Here is a 21,908-nt window from a genome sequence, read left to right on the forward strand (position 1 = left end):
TGGTAGATATCACCTTATCTGGGGATCCCTGGGTGGCTCAGTGGTTTAGCACCTGGTCTTCGGACCAGGGTGTGATCCTGGAGACCTGGGATTGAGTCCCATCAGGCTCTCTGCATGGAGCCTGCTTCTCTCTCTGCTTGTGTCTCTGCCAATCTCTCTCTCTCTCTCTCTCTCTGTGTGTGTGTGTCTCTCTCTCATGAATAAGTGAATAAAATCTTAAAAAAAAAAAAAAGATACCACCTTATCAAGTGACCAATGGTAGCATCATTTTTAAGGGTAAATTGAAATTATATACTGCCTGCAATGAGAAGATCATATTTAACACTTCTGTGATATTCCTGCCAAAAATGCATAGTCCAAATACAAACATGAAGAAACATGAAACAAACCCAAATGGAGAGACATTCTTGAAATGATTGGTCTAGTACTCTTAAAAAGCATCAAGGAAACAGAATTGTTCCAGATTGAAAAACTAAAAAAACATGATGAGTAAATATAATAAAGAGGTCCTGAATTTTATGCTTTCATTATAAAGCATATTACTAGGATAATTGATAAAAGTTTGAATGAGATATATAGATTAGATGTAGATTCCTGATTTTGATTGTTGATTGTGGGTATGTAGGAGAGAGAATGCCCTTGTTTGTAGGAATTAGATAATGTAAGTGTATTTGGGAGTGATAGTAGCATATCTCATTGGCCATTTAGTTTCTATCAGTTCAAGAAAAAGAAATTCTTTGAATTATTCATGCAAAAAAGAAAAAGCAAACCTAAAGTAACAGGTCTTGGAAAGATCAAAGCCTGGATATCTCCAGGAATTTATTTTATTTTATTTTATTTTATTTTATTTTATTTTATTTTATTTTATTTTATATTTTATTTATTTTATTTTATTTTATTTTATTTTATTTTATTTTATTTATGATAGTCACAGAGAGAGAGAGAGGCAGAGACACAGGCAGAGGGAGAAGCAGGCTCCATGCACCGGGAGCCCGATGTGGGATTCGATCCCAGGTCTCCAGGATCGCGCCCTGGGCCAAAGGCAGGCGCCAAACCGCTGCGCCACCCAGGGATCCCTCTCCAGGAATTTAGATAGTAGTTTCATCAGGGCCTTGCTACTGCACACATACCAGATAGCTAAGGCTATGTTTATTTTTTTCACTAAAGAGGATAAATCAGAAACAGCAGCTGCATTTAGGATCACCGTTTGAATATAATCCATTGTCATTTTCCAAGAGCAATCAGACTTTTGCAGTGGTCAAACTACAGAATTAAATTTGTAGGATCTCCATTTCTGCTTTTTGTTTTATTTTATTTTATTTTATTTTTTAAATCTTTTTTAAAAATTTTTATTTATTTATGATAGTCACACACACACATAGAGAGAGAGAGAGGCAGAGACATAGGCAGAGGGAGAAGCAGGCTCCATGCACCGGGAGCCCGACGTGGGATTTGATCCCGGGTCTCCAGGATCGTGCCCTGGGCCAAAGGCAGGCGCCAAACCACTGCGCCACACAGGGATCCCCTGCTTTTTGTTTTAATGGTGACAGCCAATCTTTGTGATTCTTCGAGAGGTGGGGTAATGTTTTAATTTACTATTTTGGAGGAGAGTATCTTTGGTGAGGTGCTCTAAAATCTTACACTTAGCCTTTTTTGCTGACCCGTCAATTACGAGGTATGAGGGGAAGCTATTTGTTGCTGCTGTTATTTGGGGACTAAACTACTAAGATAGGTTTGGGATTCCACTGAGTCTGATGTAGACTGGATTCAAAATCTTACTTAGTACTTGACCTCCATCAGCCTAGCTCTTGACCAGTGGACTGTGGTTTTGTTTTATAGCTCCAGAATTATCTTAAAGCCTCAGCTGTTACTCAATGATGTGGGTATTTCTCTTTTCTCAGTGTACAACTACATGTAAAAATGGCCATATACCATTTTGAGGAAGATTAACAGTACTCCTTAAACTAAACTTGGAAAGTTTTTTGGTTTTTCTTTGTTTTGTTTTGTTTTGCTTTTGGTTCTTTGAATCAAATAAGGCCTTGTGAGTGACCATTCTTAAGATCCATTTTTTTCTACTGTCCTGATGTCAATTAGGTAAGGTAACCCTACCAGCTTTGCTTTGGGTTATTAAGTATTACTATCTGATCTGTCACCTCCAGGTTCTCCCATCCCCACACAGATCAAGGAACCAATTTTATTTTCACCCTCTTTCATTCCTTGCCTAGAGAGAAGAGTCAATAAAATGTGTTTAAAAGATTTTGATATTACCTAATTGTTTCCATAAGCATTTATATTGAAGAAAGTGGGGCAGCCCAGGTGGCTCAGCGGTTTAGCGCCGCCTTCTGCCCAGGGTGTGATCCTGGAGACCCAGGATCGAGTCTCACATTGGGCTCCCTGCGTTGGAGCCTGCTTCTCCCTCTGCCTGTGTTTCTTCCTCTCTCTCTGTGTCTCTCTTGAATAAATAAATAAAACCTTGAAAAAAGAGAATTGAAGACAGTCATCTGAACCTTTCATGGGAGTGGATATGTGGGATTCATATGCATGTAATAGAGTAATTATTTCCTCTGTTTCACTGTGTTCGTTTTCTAGAGCTGCTGTAACAAAGTACTGAAACTTGGTTGACTTAAAAAAGATTTATTATCTCAGTTTTGGAGGCCTAAAGTTCAAAATCTAGATGTTGGCAGGACTATGCTCTCTCTCTACTCAACTCTGAAAGCTCTAAGGGAGACTTCTGGCTTCTGGTGTTTACTGGCAATCCCTGGCATTCCCTGACTTGTAGGTGTGTCATCATTCTAGTACTCTAGTCCCATGGTCATCTTCTCCCTATGTATATTTACATTATCTTCCTTCTTTGTGTTTGTCTTTGTGTTAGAATATTCCCTTTTTTTACGGGAACACCAGTCATATTGGGTCAGGACCCACCCTAATCTTATTTTAACTTGATTACCTCCCTAAAAACCGTATTTCCAAATAAGGTCACATCCTGAGGTACTGGGTGTTGGGACTTCAGATATCTTTTTTGGAGAGATACAATTTAATTCATAATCCATTATACCAAATCATATCAGTCAGTCATAACAAATTTGTTATGACAAATTTGTTTGACAGAGTCATATGCCTGAGGCCAGGTTTCAATGTTTGCATTAGCTGAACCAGAAAAGTTTTATTACCACAGTTCTAAGCTAGTATGCTAACTACAGACTATTTATCTGTTTACTATTTCTTTAATGATAAGGCCAGCCCTTATCTTACCACTGTATACCGTGGGCTAGTTTGTTACCATATGGAATATGAATGAGAGTCCTGAAGCCTTCTATCCCTTACTGGTTCAGTAACTAAATGACATTTTTCTGTGGGTTAGTCGCCTATAGCCTATTTGTGATACAAATTTTATATTACAGTTCTTTGAAAGCAACACTAACTTGGTCTACATTAAGGAAGGAAGGGAACATGGGAGTTTATTGGAAGGACATTGGGTAGATCACAGAATTAACTGAAGATTAAACCAGGTCTCGGGAGTGGACATAACCAGAGTAGTGAATACGCATTGAAAGGTTTGAATCTGGGCTGCCTGGATGGCTCAGTGGTTGAGCATCTGCCTTTGGCTCAGGTCTTGATCCCAGGATCCTGGGATTGAGTCTAGCTTTGGGCTCCCCGCAGGGAGCCTGCTTCTCCCTCTGCCGGTGTCTCTTACCTCTCTCTGTGTGTCTCTCATGAATAAATACATAAAATCTTTTAAAATTAAAAAAAAAAAAGAGAAAGATTTGAATCTCTGAGGTGGATCAACGCCACAGTTTTCTGGCATTGTGCCTTTAAAAAAGACACAAATATCTGAGTCTGATTTAGGTTAGGTCATTTGCCTACCTCTAGGCTAGGAGCAAGCAAGTTTTTCAGTTGCATTAGAGGAAGACTGCATACAGTGGAAGCTATGTACTCCAGAACAAAAATTGGGATGCTAGAACTAGAGGGAATGGGGGGGTGCTAGACAGGTGCACACTATATTTAGTACTGTAAATAAGGGCTCAAGTGAAAGCCACATAGCTTTATGCTTCATCTGGATTATTCCCTCAGGAAAAAAATTCTCAAAGCTGAATTATTTGTTGAAAGAATGTACATCTGATGGTTGTAGGTACTTGTTTTCAAATTGCTTTTCTGAAGGCTTTTAAATCTTACTACTTTGGCATTAGAATTCTGTAACAACCCTTAGCACAGTGATTGGAGTATGTTGTATTGCCTGGGGTTGATGAATCTCAGATTTTCCACTTATTACCTTTATGACCTTGGGTGAAACTTCTCTTATCTGGAGCATCCTCATCTCTAAAATAAAGATGATGGTAGTACTTACTTATCTCCTGAGAGTTAGATAACTTGGTATATATTATTTGGTACATGGTAAATACACGACTACTCCAAGTTTTAAACTTATCACAAAGAACTTATACATTCTGTACTTATTTATAGTAGTTTTATTTCATTCAGAAATTTCATAGTTTTATTATAAAATTTATTAGTCTTTGTTTTAATGGCTCATACATATTTTCTTGTTTAAAGATACTTAGAATTCATGTACTATCTTTTTAATACGCTCCTAGTTTTAAGTCATTTTTTAGAAATTTAAAGATTAACATGTTAATCTTTGTTTCTACTGTAAAGTAGAAACAAGGAAGACAAATTAGAAAGATGTTGATTACTTAATACATAAATTTATTGCAGTTTTAATCAGAACCTCAACAGAGTTTGCTTTTTTAAAAATTTATTTATTTGATAGAGAGAGAACGAGTGGGAGGGGTAGAGGGGGAGAAAGAGAGAGAGAGAGAGAGAGAGAATCTCAAGCAGATTCCACTCTGAGCTTGGAACCAGATGCAGGACTTCATCTCACAACTCTGAGATCATGACCTGAGCCTAAACCAAGAGTCTGGCGCCTAAATGACTATCCTGCCCAGGTGACCCAGGGTTCTTTTTTTTAAAATTTCCAAGTTACTTCTAAAGTTTATTTGGAAAATTTTTTGAATATTGAAAAAGAATAATAATTTTAGGATCCTTAAACTCCCAGTTAATGAAAATAGCCATAAATAGAGTGCTTGCTTCAGCAGCACATATACTAATAACCATAAATAGATTAGTTAGTGTAGGAGTCTAGAAAAAGGTTAGGCAAAATGTAACATGATAAAAGATTGACTTTTCAAATGAAGAAAGCATGGATTGTTCAATATTTTTAGATCTTTGCAGAATAGTTCTTTGTAGATATTAAGGTTTTTGACCAAAAACATGATTTAAATGTTAATATTGTATATTTGAATATCCTTTAAAAAAAGATTTATTTATTTATTTATTTATTCATGATAGACAGAGAGAGAGAGAGGGGCAGAGACACAGAAGGAGGGAGAAGCAGGCTCCATGCCGGGAGCCCGACATGGGACTCAATCCTGGGACTCCAGGATTGTGCCCTGGGCCAAAGGCAGGTGCTAAACTGCTGAGCCACCCAGGGATCCCCTCCTTTTTTTTTTTTTAAAGCTCTTTTTCTTCTTTTCTGTCTTGTTTTAGGTGCCTTTTGCAAACAGCTGGTAAATTTTATTTTCTGAATGTGCTTAAAAAACCTTTCTTTCCAGGAGTTCACCTCATTAATACTTATCGTGATAATAGATTTTTAATTTTTTAGCTTCTTAACTACAAAACAGAATCTATTATAATTTGAAAAGAAAAGGTTTTAGCAAGAGCTATTGTTAATCCACAAAATAGCTGAAAGGGTTAAAGAAACATTCAACACACTCTAGGCTGAGGTTCTAGGAGTAATATCTGTAACCAAACTGGGAAACTAGGTGGGCTGGGGGAGCTGTATGCTGTGATCTATGCCTGCAAAATTGATGCCTTCTTCCAGCTGCTGCTGCTTTTTTTTTTTTTTTTTTTAACTTTAAACAAGTTGTGAAATATAACATAGTATACATATAGAAAAGGCCATAAAACATAAATGTATACTTCAATGAAGACTTGTAAAATGAACACCATATGGTTAAGAAAGAGAACGTTGCCTATACTACAGAAGCTCCCATATGTCTTTTCTCATCTCATATTATTATCGTCTCTCAAAGGATAACCATCATCCTGACTTCTGTGGCTATAGTTCTAGGGACTTACTTGTTTTTTTATTTATTCATGAGAGACACAGAGAGAGAGAGGCAGAGACATAGGCAGAGGGAGAAGCAGGCTCCCTGCAGGGAGCATGATGTGGGACTGGATCCCAGATCCCAGTATCATGCCCTAAGCCAAAGGCAGATGCCCAACCACTGAGCCACCCAGGCATCACTTTTTTTCCCTTAAAAAAAAATTTTTTTTTACTAATTTATTTAAGAGAGAGTAAGCACAAGCAGGGAGGAGGGGCAGAGGGAGAGGGAGAAGCAGGCTCTCCACTGAGCAGGGAGCCCAATGAGGGGCTCCATCCCAGGACCCTGAGCTCATGACTTGGGTCAAAGGTAGACACACTTAATCAACTGAGCTACCTAGGTGCCCAACTTCTTCTCTTCTCTTCTCTTCTCTTCTCTTCTCTTCTCTTCTCTTCTCTTCTCTTCTCTTCTCTTCTCTTCTTTCTTTTTTAAGATTTTATTTATTTATTCATGAGAGACACAGAGAGAGAGAGGCAGACATAGGCAGAGGGAGAAGCAGGCTCCATGCAGGGAGCCTGATGTGGGATTCAATCCCAGGACTCCAGGATCATGCCCTGAGCTGAGACAGACGTTTTTAACCACTGAGCCACCCAGGTGTCCCTTTTTTTCTTTTTTAAAAGATTTTATTTATTTATTATTTTTTAAAGATAGCCTGAGGGGTGGAGCAGGGGCAGGGGGGTGGGGAGAGAATCTTAAGCAAGCTCCACGGAACTCAGTGTGGAGCCTGATGTGGGGCTCAGTCTCAGGACCCTGAGATCATGACCTTCATTGAAATCGAGAGTTGGATGCATAACCAACTGAGCCATACAGGCGCACCAAGATTTTATTTTTAGGTAATCTGTATACTGGGCATCAGGCTCAATCCCAAAACCCCAATCAAGAATTGAATGCTCCGGTGACTGAGCCAGCAAGGTGCCCTGATTTGCTTAATAGTTTTACTACTTATTTGTAAATATGATAGTTTTCTTATGAAGAAAATCATGCTGTTTGCTTTCCTCTGATGCTTCTTGTGAGATTCTTACATGTTACATGTAGTGTAGTTTGTTGTCACATTGAACGTTTGGATGCTCCTCAGCCTGTATGAGCAATGTAGCTCTGAACATTCATATGTACTGTGTGTACATGGACATTAATTTATGGCATATATTTAGGGATAGTAAGTAGTCAAAGTGTATACATCTTAATTTTTGATAATGTCTGGATATTTTCCAAAGTGGTTATATCAGTTTATACTCCCACCAGTAGTTGATAGGACATGTTGTTCTACATTCTTAATCACAGTTTCTTTCTTTCTTTTTTTTTTTTTTAAGATTTTATTCATTTATTCATGAGAGACACAGAGAGAGAGAGGCAGAGACACAGGCAGAGGAAGAAGTGGGCTCCATGCAGGGAGCCTGATGTGGGACTCGATCTTGGGTCTCCAGGATCACACCCTGGGTCGAAGGAGGCATTAAACCTCTAAGCCACTGGGACTGCCCTTAATCACAGTTTCTGTTGTCAGATTTTAATTTATGCTATCTGATAATTATGTAGTGGTAGCTCATTGTGGTTTTTAATTTGTATTTCCCTATTGATTAGAAATGCTGAACACCTTTGCATGTTTGGATTTCCTCTTTTGCAAAAGGCCTGTTCAACCTTCTTGTTTTTTTTTTAAAGGTTTATTTATTTATTCATTCATTCATGAGAGACACAAAGAGAAAGGCAGAGACATAGGCAGAGGGATAAGCAGACTCCTCCGCAGGGAGCCCGATGTGGGACTTGATCCCCCCCGAGGTGGGGATCACACATCCTGAGCCGAGGCAGACGCTCAACCACTGAGCCACCCAGGCATCCCTCTGTTCAAGCCTTTTGTCCATTTTTCTGTTGCATAGTTTGTCTTGATTTGTTTTGTAGGAGCATTTTAATATATTCTGGATACCATTTCTGTGGTGTGTTATTACAAACTCCATTCTGTGAGTCTGTAATCTTTTTAACTCTAGTAATGGTATTTTCTGATGAACAGAAATTCTTAATTTTGATGGTATTACAGCTTCTCAATCATTTTCTTTATATGGCGAGGCCATTCTTTGTCTTTAGGAATACCTTTCCTATTCTGAGGTCATGAATGTACCTTCCTATATATTTTCTAAGCATTTTAGCTTTCATTTTCATATTAGGCAATATAAAGGGTTTTTTAGGTTTTTTTTTGTTTTGTTTTTGTTTTTTTTTTTTTGTGCTTGGCATCAAAGACCCAAAGTGTGTTTTTGTTTTTGCTTTTTTAAAAATCTTGTCCCAATTCCATGTAATGAAAGTCAGCTTTTTTTTTTTTTTTTTAAGATTTTGTTTATTTCTTTGGAGGGGGAACAAGTAAGGAGGAGGGGCAAAGGGAGAGAGAGAAGCAGACGTCCCACTGAACAGGGGTCCAATGCCAGGCTCCATCCCAAGACCCTGGGATCATGACCTGAACTGAAGGCAGATGCTTAACTGAGCCACCCAGGTGCCCCTGAAAGTCCGTCTTTTCTCCACTGTTCATATATCAGGTGTTTGAGGATGCATGGGTCTGTTTCTGTGCTGACTATTCTGTTCTTTTGGTCCACTAGTTTATAACTTTTCCATAAAGGTCTTGTTAGAAATTTGTTAGCATTGTTCCTAGATACCATATACCTTTTGTTGCTGTTGTGAATGGTATCTTTTTTTAAGTCACATTTTGTAAATTTTTTTTGTTGTTGTTGGTGGTGATTTACAGAAATAGCATGGATTTTTTTTTATATATAACAATGTTTATATTCAGTAACTTTACTGGACCTTATCAATGCCAGTAGTCTATAGATTCTTTTGATTCTTCCACAGATATTTTCTTGGGGGCGGTTTTCTCTTTGTGTACTGCTCTTGATGCCTCTTAGGCTGTTTGTTCTTCATAAATAATGGTTATAACAACAAAAATTAACATTTATCGAGCACTTACTGGGTGTCTGGTACTGTTGCAGATGGTTTTACATGTGTATGTGTATGAATTTCTGACTTCATCAATATTGGTAGCCATTCTGGTTTCCCTCAGCAATTGTGAGGGTCATTATTTCATATACCGCAACTAGCCCTCTGCTGCGAGTAACGGGATTCTGTAGTGTAGATTCTATCTGTAGAATGGGATGAGGAGACGCTTTGTAGGATTCAAGAACTGTCTTTTCAGCATATGTAATAATGTAAAGAAAAGAACTCTAATTAGAATGAATATACTAGAGAAGCCTTGTGGCTATGAAAGTTGTGTGGCACCACATCAAGTTTTTTAGGTCCTATTTCTTCCACCTCATCGCTGTTGAGACCCTGTGGTTTCTATCAACAGATGCATCACTTTGCTTAAAAGAGAAGTATTATAGGTACTGGTAGCATAGGAACTAAAATGTTTCACCTTTTACTGTGTGGAGAGTTTAGGCGCTGACCTAGGTTTTGCAGTTTTAAAATAAATCTGCCAAGCTTATATCATTGATTGCTACCTCAGCCTTTGCCCAATCTCTGAGTTTGAGCTTTTCAGGACTCTGTTACCAGGGAAAACTGATGTATTGCCTTCTTTATGACTGTGCTTTTCACTTATTGGATTATAGATTTTACATTCTGATTTTTCCCTTAATATAATTGTAATTATATTAATTCTTTAAGATTCAAGGGATTCCTCAGATTTGCTTTGACCCTCCTCTGTGTTTCATGACTGCTGTGAACTTTTCTAATATTTATATTCTGTCCTTTCAGTGGGATTTGGTGAGGAGACTATGTCAGTGTTTGGATTCAGTTGGCTGTCTTGAACTATAAATTGTAGTTTGTTTAATATTCCAGAATATTTCAGATTTTTTAAATGACAAATGAATGTAATTAGTCAATATAAGGTTTTAGGATTAAATATATTATATTGGGTCTCTGCCATTTAATATTTGAGTTATCTTAAACAACTTTCTTAACTATTAAAATGATTGATTCCTCATCTGTGAAATGAAAATAATGGGAATAATTTACCTATCTTAGTGGTTTGTTGTAAATATTATTTGAGATAATATATGTAAAGCTCTTAGCACAGAACCTGGTACACAGTAAGTGCTCATAAAAATGTTATTTATTAGATTTTGAATATCCAAAGTAACTATTTCGACAATAAGTAGCTTTTTCTGAGAATCCTTTCTTTTTTTTTTTTAAGATTTTTATTTATTTATGATAGTCACACACAGAGAGAGAGAGAGAGAGGCAGAGACATAGGCAGAGGGAGAAGCAGGCTCCATGCACCGGGAGCCCGACGTGGGATTCGATCCCGGGTCTCCAGGATCGCACCCTGGGCCAAAGGCAGGCGCTAAACCGCTGCGCCACCCAGGGATCCCTCTGAGAATCCTTTCAAAGAGAGATTAATAAATGGATGCTAAGCTACTGGCTATACAGGTATCAAAACTCTGAACACATCGTCGCCCACTAAATGTAGGTTAGGACTAAGACATGTGGAACTAGTAAATCTGTCCTGTAATATTTTTCTCCTAGGATTTGTTTGATGGTTGTAATATAATTACATTATTTATAAAGTTAATTTATTAATATGTTGATGAAGGAATTAACACAAGTTCTTTTCAAATAGCTTTCAAAATGTTTTTAAATTTTATCCTATGCTAATTCAAGTTTTAACATGCTAATTGTGGACATGTTGCCATTTTTATTCTGATACAATATTAATGTTTATATCTGGAAAAGTAAAATATTTTATTTCTTATTACAGCAGAATGGCCAAAGACAATGACAGGTCTTCCCAGCACGTCAGGGACAACTGCCAGTGTGGTCATCATACGGGGCATGAAGATGTATGTAGCTCACGTGGGTGACTCAGGGGTGGTTCTTGGAATTCAGGATGACCCGAAGGATGATTTTGTCAGAGCTGTGGAGGTGACACAGGACCATAAACCAGAACTTCCCAAGGAAAGAGAACGAATCGAAGGACTTGGTGGGAGGTAATCATTGTGCTGTTTTGTCTTTCCTATCTTGGTTCTATTTAGTTCTTTTCTTCTTTACTAACCAGATTGACCAGTTACTCCTTTTTGATTAATTTCTCAGTATTATAAGTTTTTAATTTGCCTGATGAAGTACCCATCTGCATTCATATTTATCTTGTTAGTTTGAGTTGACTGTTTTCTGATAATAGATCCAGAGGGAAATAATATTTTCATGGGAGTCAAATAAAACACACAAAGATTTATTGATCACCTTTTACATAAATACTGATCATCATGACATTCGGAATCTGGACAGAGTAGCTGTTAGTGTTCCAGAGTAGAACAATTTGAATCTGGCTTTGGGAATAGAATTTTGTTACAATTAATCTTAAGCAGGACGCCTGGATGGCTCAGCGGTTGAGCGTCTGCCTTTGGTCAGGTCCTGATCCCAGGAACCGAGAGATCGAGTCCCACATCGGGCTCCTTGCAGGGAGCCTGCTTCTCCCTCTGCCTATGTCTCTGCCTCTTTCTCTCTCTATCTCTCTCTCTGTCTCTCATGAATAAATAAATAAAAATCTTTAATAATAAAAAAATTAATCTTAAGGTTTTTTTTCTTTGATTTCTAAGTTAGATATGCTGCAAACCTTTCTTACTATTTTCTTTCTTTTTTTTTTTTTTGAAAGATTTTATTTATTTATTCATGAAAGACACACAGAAAGAGGCAGAGACATAAGCAGAGGGAGAAGCAGACTCCTTAGGGGGAGCCTGCCGTAGGGCTTTATCCCAGGACTCTGGGAGTATGCCCTGAGCCACAGGCTCATGCTCAACCACTGAACCACCCAGGCATCCCTCTTACTGTTTTCTTTTGTCTTTTTCAACTTATTGTCTTAATGTGTAATTTGTAAGCTATAAACTAAAAGTGGCTTCAGTATATTTTATGATGCAAACTAAAATGTAAGATTATTGTAAAAATCAGAGGAATGAGTAACATGAGAACATTTTATTTATTTATTTATTATTTATTTATTTATCATGAGAAAATTCAGAAATTATCCCAATACTAAGTTTTAGAAGTTGAAGGAATGAGGCAAGTTAAATAGAATCCAGTATTTTCTAAATAGTTCTTCTAACTAAAGCCTTACCATGATATTATTGCTTGCCTCATTTTTCTTCTATTAAATCAAAATAGACTTTTTCAGAGTATTAGTAAACTAACTGGGGTAAAGAATTTACATCCTTAACACTGCCACCCCCAGATAGTGAATAAAGAGAGGACTTTGAACAATAATAAAAATGCAAAAGAGTAAAAAAAAAAAAAAAAAAAAAAAAAAAAAAAAAAAGCAAAAGAATAGCAAACATTTGAAAAAAAATTATTGATTTTTTTAAAAGATTTTGTTTATTTATTCATGAGAGATTGAGGCAGAGACATAGGCAGAGGGAGAGGCATGCTTCCTAAAGGGAGCCCATTGCGGGACTCCATCCCAGGACCCCAGGATCATGACCTGAGCCTCACAATAGACGCTCAACCAGTAAGCCACCCAGTGCCCCGCAAAAAAAATTATTAAAATGAAACTGTTTCCTGCTGTTGGGTTAGCAAAATTTTTAAAAAAGAGAAATACTTCTCAATATTTTTGTTGAAATGGGAATCCTGTTGGTAGGATTATAAATTAGTGTGAACAATATAGAATATAATTTATACCCACTAGCTTCAAATGTTTACAGACTCAGTAATTTCAGGAATGTACTCTAAAGAAATATGAAATGTGGACCAGAATATCGGAACAGTGATTATAGCAATGTTTAATGACTGTTAAAGGCTGGAAATACTTGAAGGCCCAACAACTCAAGAATGCTTAAGTATATAATAATATACAAGGAACCTGATGCGGGACTCAATCCTGGACCCTGGATAATGCTCTGAGCCGAAGGCAGGCGCTCAACTGCTGAGCCACCCAGGTGTCCCTGTAGTTTTTTTTTTAATGGTAGCATTCATTTGATTAAAATTTAGGTAGCCTAAAATGATATACTTCAGAAAGTCTCTCAGCTGCTGCTGTTCCACAGGCTTCACAGTTCCCCTCTCCCTCAAAACCCAATATTGTTGTGTAACCTTTCATAGAGAGAGACTCATAATACACAATCAGATATGAAGCTGTACCATATATAGATGTACCATCATTTATTTAACTAGTCTCCTATTGAAGAATGTTTCTGCTTTTTAAGTTTATTTTTTATTTACTATTACAGACATTATTGTAAAATGAAAAATCACGTACAAGCATCTTTTTGTACATACAAGTATATTTGTAAGATCATTTCCTAGAAGGACTTGCTGGGCCAAAGAGGAGTATGTTTTGAATATTGACAACTATTAGTCTCTATGAGGTTGTACCAGTTTACACTTCTGTCAGTATGTAGATGCCCTTGACAATATCCTTCTGGAACCTTTTGATCATACTGACTTTTAGGTTAATGGGGGGAAACTTGGTGATGTTTTGATTTTAATTTGTCTTATGAGAAAGGTTGACTATCTTTTATTTGTTTAACAACTATTTATATTTCCTTTTCTGTGTATTTCTGTTTATACTCTGTTCATTTTAGGGGGAAGATGGTTATTAGCCTTTTTTTGTATTAATATGTAAGAGCTGCTTCACAATTAGAGAAATTAGTCTTATGTGATGTAATGTGTTTCAGGTGTTGTTTTCATAATTTGGCTTTGAATTATGGTCCTGGAATTTTGTTTTCTACATGAAAGTTTGTTTTAATATAGTTACCAGTCTCTTCTGATATGACTTGATTTTTTTTATGCTGTACATATAGTTCTCGTATTCTGAGGTTATTAAAAACTCTTAGGGATATTTTTGGGTTTAGGAACCCTTTATACCCTTAAAAATTGAGGGCCTACCTTGAAGAGCTTTTTGTTTATATTGGCTATATATAATGATTTTAGAAACTAAAAATAGAGACATTTTTACTTATTTGTTAGTTCATTGAAAAATAACTATATATGTTTAAAGATTTGAGAGACAGAGCTCTAGTGTGCATGTGAGTAGGGGGAGGGACAGAGGGAGAGGAAGACAAGTAGACTCCGCAATGAGTGGGGAGCCTGCCCACACTGGGCTCCATCCCAGGACCCTGAGATTATGACCTGAGCCGAAATCAAAAGTCTCAACTGACTGAGCCACCCACGTGCCCTGAAAAATAACAGTATTAAACCCATTGTGTTAACATGAACACTTTTTAATGAAAAATTAGCTATTTCCCAAAACATATTTAGTGAGAGGCTTGGCATTATTTTGCATATATGTCTCCTTAATATCTGGCTTAATAGAAGACCACCTAGATTCTCATATCTGCTTCTGCTATCAGTCTATTATCTAGTCTGCTTTTTGGTTATAGTATCAGAAGTAAAACTGGTCTTTTATAGGTATAGAACAAGATTATGCCCTGGGCCGAAGGCAGGCACCAAACCGCTGAGCCCCCCGGGCTGCCCAGGGAGGAGTATTTTAATAGCTTTTTCACGTATGGGGATATTCTTTGGTATTATTCCATAACTCAAAGAAATAGTTTCTTAAAGGTTAATAATAGTGTGGTGTCTTGGGCAGCCCAGCAGTTTAGCCTCTGCCTCTCTGCCTCTCTCTCTCTCTCTTTCTCTTTCTCTCTGTGTCTGTCATGAATAAATAAAATCTTGAAAAAAGAAATAGTGTGGTGTCTGAAATTATATCAGTGGCCTTTTTTTTTTAGTGGCCTTCTTATATGCTTACATTAAGATCTGTAGGTGTATCAATTAAGAGCCATTGGTTAAATGATTTTTTAATCCATGCATTTTTTTTATTAATAGACTATTTTTTATTTATTTTATTTTATTTTTTTTAAAGATTTTATTTATTCACTCATGAGAGAGACAGAGAGAGAGAGAGAGAGAGACAGAGGGAGAAGTAGGCTCCATGCAGGGAGCCCGACCTGGGTCTCGATCCCGGGTCTCCAGGATCAGGCCCTGTGCTGAAGGCGGTGCTAAACTGCTGAGCCACCCGGGCTGCCCAGACTTTATTTTTTAGAGTAGTTTTAGGTTCACTGCAAAATTAAATGGAAAGTACAGAGAGTTCCTGTATACTCCCTGCCTCCTCTCTCTCTCTCTCTCTCTCTCTCTCTCTCTTTTAAGATCTTGTTTATTCATGAGAGACACACAGAGAGGCAGAGACATAGGCATAGACAGGCTTCCCTGTGGAGAGCCTGACATGGGACTTGATCCCAGGACCCCAGGATCAGGACCTGAGCCTCCCAGGTGCTCCTCCCTGCCTCTTTTATGCACAGTTTCTCCCACTACCAACATCCTATAACAGAATGGTGTATTTGTTACAATTGATGACCCTACATTGACATATCGTCACTCAAAGCCCATAGTTTACATTAGGGATATTGTAGGGTTTTGACAAATATATAATGCCATGTATCTACCATTATAGTATCATAAAAAGTTTCACTGTCCTAAAAGCCTTGTGTGCTCTGCCTGTTTATCCTTTCCTTCTAACTTACTCATGGGAACCACTGATATCTTTAAGTCCCCATAGTTGTGTTTTTTTCCAGAAGATCATATGTAGTTGGAAACATGTAGTATATAGCCTGCAAGTGTGATTTTGTAACATAGGCATTGGTCATTTGTAAAATACTGGTTTCCTGAGTTACACAGATCCAAATATTGACACATTTTGTTATTTAATATTGTATCAAGTCATGTAGTCTCTCAAAAACTCCACTGTATGTACATGGTCTTATGAAAATAATTTTGACCTAACAGACCCCCTGAAAACGTCTGGGGGACTCTCAGGGGCCTCTGAACCATATTTTGAGAACCACTTTTCTAGTACTCGTATGATTTCATCTTGAACATTTTAACCTTCAGTCTCACTGGAATTTTAAAATCTGAGATGTGTAGTAGAGACCCAAGTTAAATTTTTTTTTTAATCAGTGGTCATTAGTAGCTATGGAATAATTATATATCTTTTTCTTACTGAATAGAAGGCTAACAAGGTGTAAAACCCCTCTTTAGTGGGAAGATGACCTTGAGTTTACCTCTTCTATCACTGTTTCTCTGGTTAAGATAGAATGTCAGTTCTGTTATAAGGTAATATATTGCTTATGGTAGAATGAGTCTTGAATTAGAACTGATCTGGAGAGAAGATTTTGAGTGGACTATAAATTTCTATTGGGAAGCACAGACCTTATTAGCTGCCCTGTATGCATGCAGTTTGACTTATGTAGGTACAGTAAGTCACAGGCTCTTATAAGACACTGATTCCTGTGGCATATGAAATTTACCTGTGGCATATGAAGTTCATTTATGGGGGCTAGAAAATAGCTCTTGGATTTCTGTTAAGGACAATTGCTGAAGACAACATGATTGAAGCTGCTACGCTGGCATACCGTTTCCTCCTCTGTATCCTACGAAGTTAAATGAGCCTGGTTTCATGCTGTCATCTATTTGATCCTATGAGTGTGAAGGTCAGTCTGTATCTGAGACCATTGCTCATACGCATGCAAAGTGGGCTTTGCAATTACAAACTGAATTCTTGTATATATTTGGGTCTTTTTCTGGGCTATTTTTTATACTGTATGTTCATGTACCAGTAGAGTATTTTTTTTTAAGGAGCTTTTTTTTTTTAAAGATTTTATTTATTTATTCATAGAGACACACAGAGAGAGAGGCAGAGACACAGGCAGAGGGAGAAGCAGGCACCATGCAGAGAGCCTGATGTGCGACTCTCTCCTAGGGTCTCCAGGATCACGTCCTGGGCTGCAGGTGGCGCTAAACCGCTGTGCCACCGGGGCTGCCCCCAGTAGAGTACTTTAAAAAACATTGTGGCTTTATTTTTTTATTTTTTATTTTTTTAATTTTTATTTATTTATGATAGTCACAGAGAGAGAGAGAGAGGCAGAGACACAGGCAGAGGGAGAAGCAGGCTCCATGCACCGGGAGCCCGACGTGGGATTCGATCCCGGGTCTCCAGGATCGTGCCCCGGGCCAAAGGCAGGCGCCAAACCGCTGCGCCACCCAGGGATCCCAATTGTGGCTTTATTATAAAATTTTTAAGCTTTTATTTATTTATTCGTGAGAGACAGAGAGAGGCAGAGACATAGGCAAAGGGAGAAGCAGGCACCATGCAGGAAGCCCGATGTGGGATTCGATCCTGGTACCCCGGGATCACACCCTGAGCCAAAGGCAGATTCCCAACTGCTAAGCCACCCAGGAGTCCCTATAATTTTTAATATTGGTAATCCTGGTCCCTTTTCATTAATTTTTAAAAAATATTCTTTGACTATTCTTTCTTTATTTTTCGATGTGAATAGTTAAATTATATATTATTTGATTTTTTAATAACATTTTTTTAGAGTTTATGTTTTTGTCTTATCACTTAAAATACCATCTGGATAGTTGGACAGATGCTCTTTGCCATTTGGGAGCAGGTGTCTTTTTGCACAAATTGAGCTGTTTTATTATAAGTTATTTCCTCCTTTCCCTCTGTCTCACCCTAGGCAACTGGCCAGTGCTCTGTTTTTCCAGCCTTCTGTTGCTGCTCAGTCAGCTCTCTGCATATCAGGCTGTTCCTTTGTATATGCCTTTTAATCATACAGGACAACAGCAGGGAGTGCAATAAAAAGCAGTATCTTTTATAACATTGCTTTGGGTTTTTGATACTGGATTTAAAACTTTGTTTTAACCAGTACCATTATTTTGTTTTTTGTTCTTCTGAAGCACAGAGGCAATAATATCTTTGATTATTAAGTATCAAGAGAGCTCCTATCTAGAGTTATAATGGAAACAATTTGAGTAGCTACTGTATTTAAGTATTAAGCCTTACATTTTAGGGAGCAGGTTTAGGAAACAATAGGATTTAAGGTGGTATGAAGGCAGAATGACACATCTCTTGTGAATGGTAGATTTAATCTTTACTCTCTTGTTTGTTTTTTGAGGATCAGCATTGAAGAAAGCATAAAATAACAAAATGACCACCTTTAGTATTCTAACTTGCTGTGACCTAGAACAGTGTTGCTTTGAGGACTGTGAATTAAACTAAATGAGTTCTCAAAAGGGATAGTAAATAACCAACTCTGGAATTTCTCTTCTGTGTTATCATTGATAAAGTTTGGTGATCATTCTGTACTTGCTTCATTCCTCCTCTCTGCTATCTAATATAATTGCCATTAGCCACATATGGTTGTTTAAACTGCAATATAATTTAATTACAATTGAAATGAAAAATTCAGTTCTTCGTTGGCACTGGCCATAGTTACAGTGCTCACTAGCCACATAGGACAGAGTGAACATTTCCATCATTGCAGAATTTCATGAGACAGAGCTACTCAGACCTCCTGGCCTGCCCTTATCAGATAAGTTTGTTTTCCACTTCAGAAAGAAGGTTGAGGCTGTTCCACAACATTCATGTTTTTCTTGGCTCAGCGGAAGAGTGGCCTTTTCTCATTTATAAGGCTTATGCCTTTATTTTGCTTCTCTTAGGATTTTTATTCCATTTGTTGTCTCTTTTTTCTCTAGTATGTTCATTCCTTTGAAGTTAGAGATAGAAAAGCCATAGTTGGGGGTTAACTGGCTGGCAGCTGCTGAGATGTATGGAATTTTATAGTGACATTCTTTTGAGGGTGGTCACTATTTGTCCTGTCTTCAACTTTACACATCTTTACATATGAAGTCTTTACACATGAAGTCAGTTTCATTTCAGTGTTCATCAGGTTTAGGAGGATAGAGTCATGCTACTCAAGGTCAACATAATAAACTCATAAAGGACTCAGTCGTGTCTGCATCAGGATGTCTTAGTACTCATTAATCATGAGAAAAATAACCAACAAGGAAACCACATATTATTGTCAGCTGGCCTCCTGTAGATGAATGAAATTTCAGATTATAATCAAAACATTTCTGGATGCATAGGGGCTCTAAGTGAGAAGACTTAGATTATTTTAGTGTCATAGATCTTTGAGAGCCTTGGGAATAAACCTCTGTCTTATGCATGTATCTTGTCAGATGGACTTTTTTTTTTTTAAGATTTTTTATTTATTCATAGAGACACAGCTAGAGAGAGAGGCAGAGACAGACACAGGCAAAGGGAGAAGTAGGCACCGATGTGGGACTCGATCCCGGGTCTCCAGGATCATGCTGTGGGTTGCAGGCGGTGCTAAACCTCTGCGCCACCAGGGCTGCCCTTGTCAGATGGACTTAATATCAGTTAGGCTAGTATTGTTTATTGAAAATTCTCTTTGCTACTCTTCATGCTAACTTTTCTAGTTGTTCAGAGGAGCATTTTTCTTCTCTTGATTTTTTTTTTTAATTCAGGCAAATTATTTTTTGGAAGATTTTATTTATTTGAGAGAGAACGTGAATGGTGGGGAGTGTTAGAGGAAGAGGGAGAAGCAGACTCCCTGCTGAGCAGGTAGCCCAACTTGAGGCTCTGTCCCAGGACCCTGAGATCATGACCTGAGCCAAAGGTAGACACGTAACCAACTGAGCCATCTAGGCACCCCCAGGCAGATTATGATTAAATTAAGAGCCAGTTTATCATTTCAGTCATGCCAGGTACCTTCTGAGAGACCATCTCTTTTGTGTTTTATTACTTGTTTTGCTTAAAGATTTGAACATTTTCCTGTTTTAGGCACCCTAGCATGTATTAACTTCTTTGTGTACTAATTACAGATTTCTGTTGATCCTCTGCCAAATTCCTAAGAGTTTTCTTATTCTCTAACTCCCATATCTATATCTCTCAAGCTAATTTGTTTCCAGAGTCTACTTTCATGCTTCTAAATACAGAAATATCTAAATATATTGATATTTCTATTGAGGTATATCCTCAAATTAAAAATATTAAAACTGAAGTTATACTGTTATTCAGCACCCTCAAATCCATCAAAAACTATATAACCTCTCCTTTTCAATTTTTTTTCTCCTTTTCAATTTTTTTTTTTAAGATTTTATTTATTTATTCATGAGAGACACAGAGAGACAGACAGAGACACAGGCAGAGGGAGAAGCAGGCTCCATGCAGGGAGCTTGACGTGGGACTTGATCCCAAATCTCCAGGATTAGGCCCTGGGCTGAAGGCGATGCTAAACCTTTGAGCCACCCCGGCTACCCCCCTTTTCATTTTTTTTCTATTTATTTATAACCTCTTCTTCCTCCCCTTAGTTTCCTTAGTTATCACATTATCTTGGTTTTTTTTTTCCTGACATAATGTCCACTCATTTTTCTTCTCATTACTTCTACTCTGTTCTGTCTAACCTACCTCAGTAATCTCCAGATTCTCCTCATGTTAATCTACCCTGTTTTGGCTTTCCTCTCTGAAAGGAATTTTGGCTTATGCATCTTAGTGTCTGAATCAGATAAGTCGTTATTTTGTGATCATATAATCTGGTTGTATTAGTTATTGGTTAACACATTGAGTTAGCTACCTTACTTGTATGTAATTCACTTAAGGTATTTTTGTGCACTTTTTTCAGTGTGATGAACAAGTCTGGGGTGAATCGTGTAGTTTGGAAACGACCTCGGCTCTCTCACAATGGACCTGTTAGAAGGAGCACAGTTATTGACCAGATTCCTTTTCTGGCAGTAGCAAGAGCACTTGGTAAGTAGGATTTATATTTGGTGAAATCATACTGGATTTTCTACAACTTATGGTGGTAACATAAAAGAAGAGACTAAAAAGTAAATCCCCATTTGACAGATAATGGGGGTAGACTTATGCTGTTATTATAGTGAGTGCTTTATTTATTTTTTAAAAGATTTTATTTGAGGGGGGTGGAGAGAGAGGGAGCGAGCACAAGAGCGGGGTGGGGAGAAGCAAAGGGAATGGGTGAACCTGACTCTGCCTTAAGTAGGGAGCCTAATGTGGGGCTTGATCCCAGGACCCTGGGATCATGACCTGAGCCGAAGGCAGATGCTTAACTGACTGAGCCACCAGGTGCCCCATAGTAAATGCTTTAAAACTTAATTGAGGGGAAGGTGAAAATACGGATTTCAGTGCTAGTTGCTCTTTAATCATGAGTCATGTTCAACATTTTGCTGATTCCCACCTGTACTTAGGGGAATATATATAAGTCTAGGCTTGGTGTTACCCTTAAAATTATTTTTAAATGTGCTTCACTATGTCAGCCTTTCATATTTCTCTTAAGAGCCTTCAAAGCTCTTTTTTTCTTTGGCTAGCAAAATAAATTGTTCATGACAAAATAAAAATACTTCTTTCCTAGTTTACTTGGTTTTGGATGGAAGGCTAGAGGATTATAGCTATAGAAATATCTTATCTGGATGTGCTGGTTAAATTACCTTTTACAGAAATTTTCTCTTATAAAATTTTCTCTCTTTTTTATAAGAGAAAAAAGTTTTTTCCTTCTTTCTTCTTTTTTAAAGATTTATTTATTTATGATAGAAATAGACAGAGAGAGAGACAGAGACACAGGCAGAGGGAGAAGCAGGCTCCATTCCAGGAGCCTGACGTGGGACTCAATCCTGGGTCTCCAGGATCACGCCCTGGGCCAAAGGCAGGCGCTAAACCGCTGAGCCACCCAGGGATCCCCTTCCTTCTTTCTTCTAACAGATACTTGAGTACTGACTAGTGCCAGGCACAGAGTTAGGCTTTGGAAAGATGATACTGATTATATATATTTTTTCTTTTTTTATATATATGGGTGTGTGTGTGTGTGTGTGTGTGTATATGTGTGTGTGTATATATATATATATATTATTTTTTTTTTTTTTCCTGTCTGCTTTCTTGAAGCAACACTATGTAGTTGTGGAGACAGGCAATAA

The 21,908-nt window shown here is 37.7% G+C and overlaps 1 protein-coding gene across 2 annotated transcripts in view; it reads left to right on the plus strand.

The window, feature by feature from the left end:
- The window catches only part of PPM1D (protein phosphatase, Mg2+/Mn2+ dependent 1D), a 58,604-nt gene that overhangs the window by 7,233 nt on the left and 29,463 nt on the right, over positions 1-21,908 (plus strand). Inside the window, exons 2-3 of one of the 2 annotated variants that reach the window (XM_072779637.1) lie at positions 10,891-11,119; positions 20,603-20,727. In XM_072779637.1, coding sequence (XP_072635738.1) covers positions 10,891-11,119; positions 20,603-20,727 — 354 coding nt within the window. The remainder of the gene's footprint in view (positions 1-10,890; positions 11,120-20,602; positions 20,728-21,908) is intronic. The other variant, XM_072779636.1, reaches the window with a different exon arrangement.

This window comes from Canis lupus, chromosome 16 (genome assembly GCF_048164855.1).
Source record: "Canis lupus baileyi chromosome 16, mCanLup2.hap1, whole genome shotgun sequence".
NCBI classification, from domain to species: domain Eukaryota; kingdom Metazoa; phylum Chordata; class Mammalia; order Carnivora; family Canidae; genus Canis; species Canis lupus.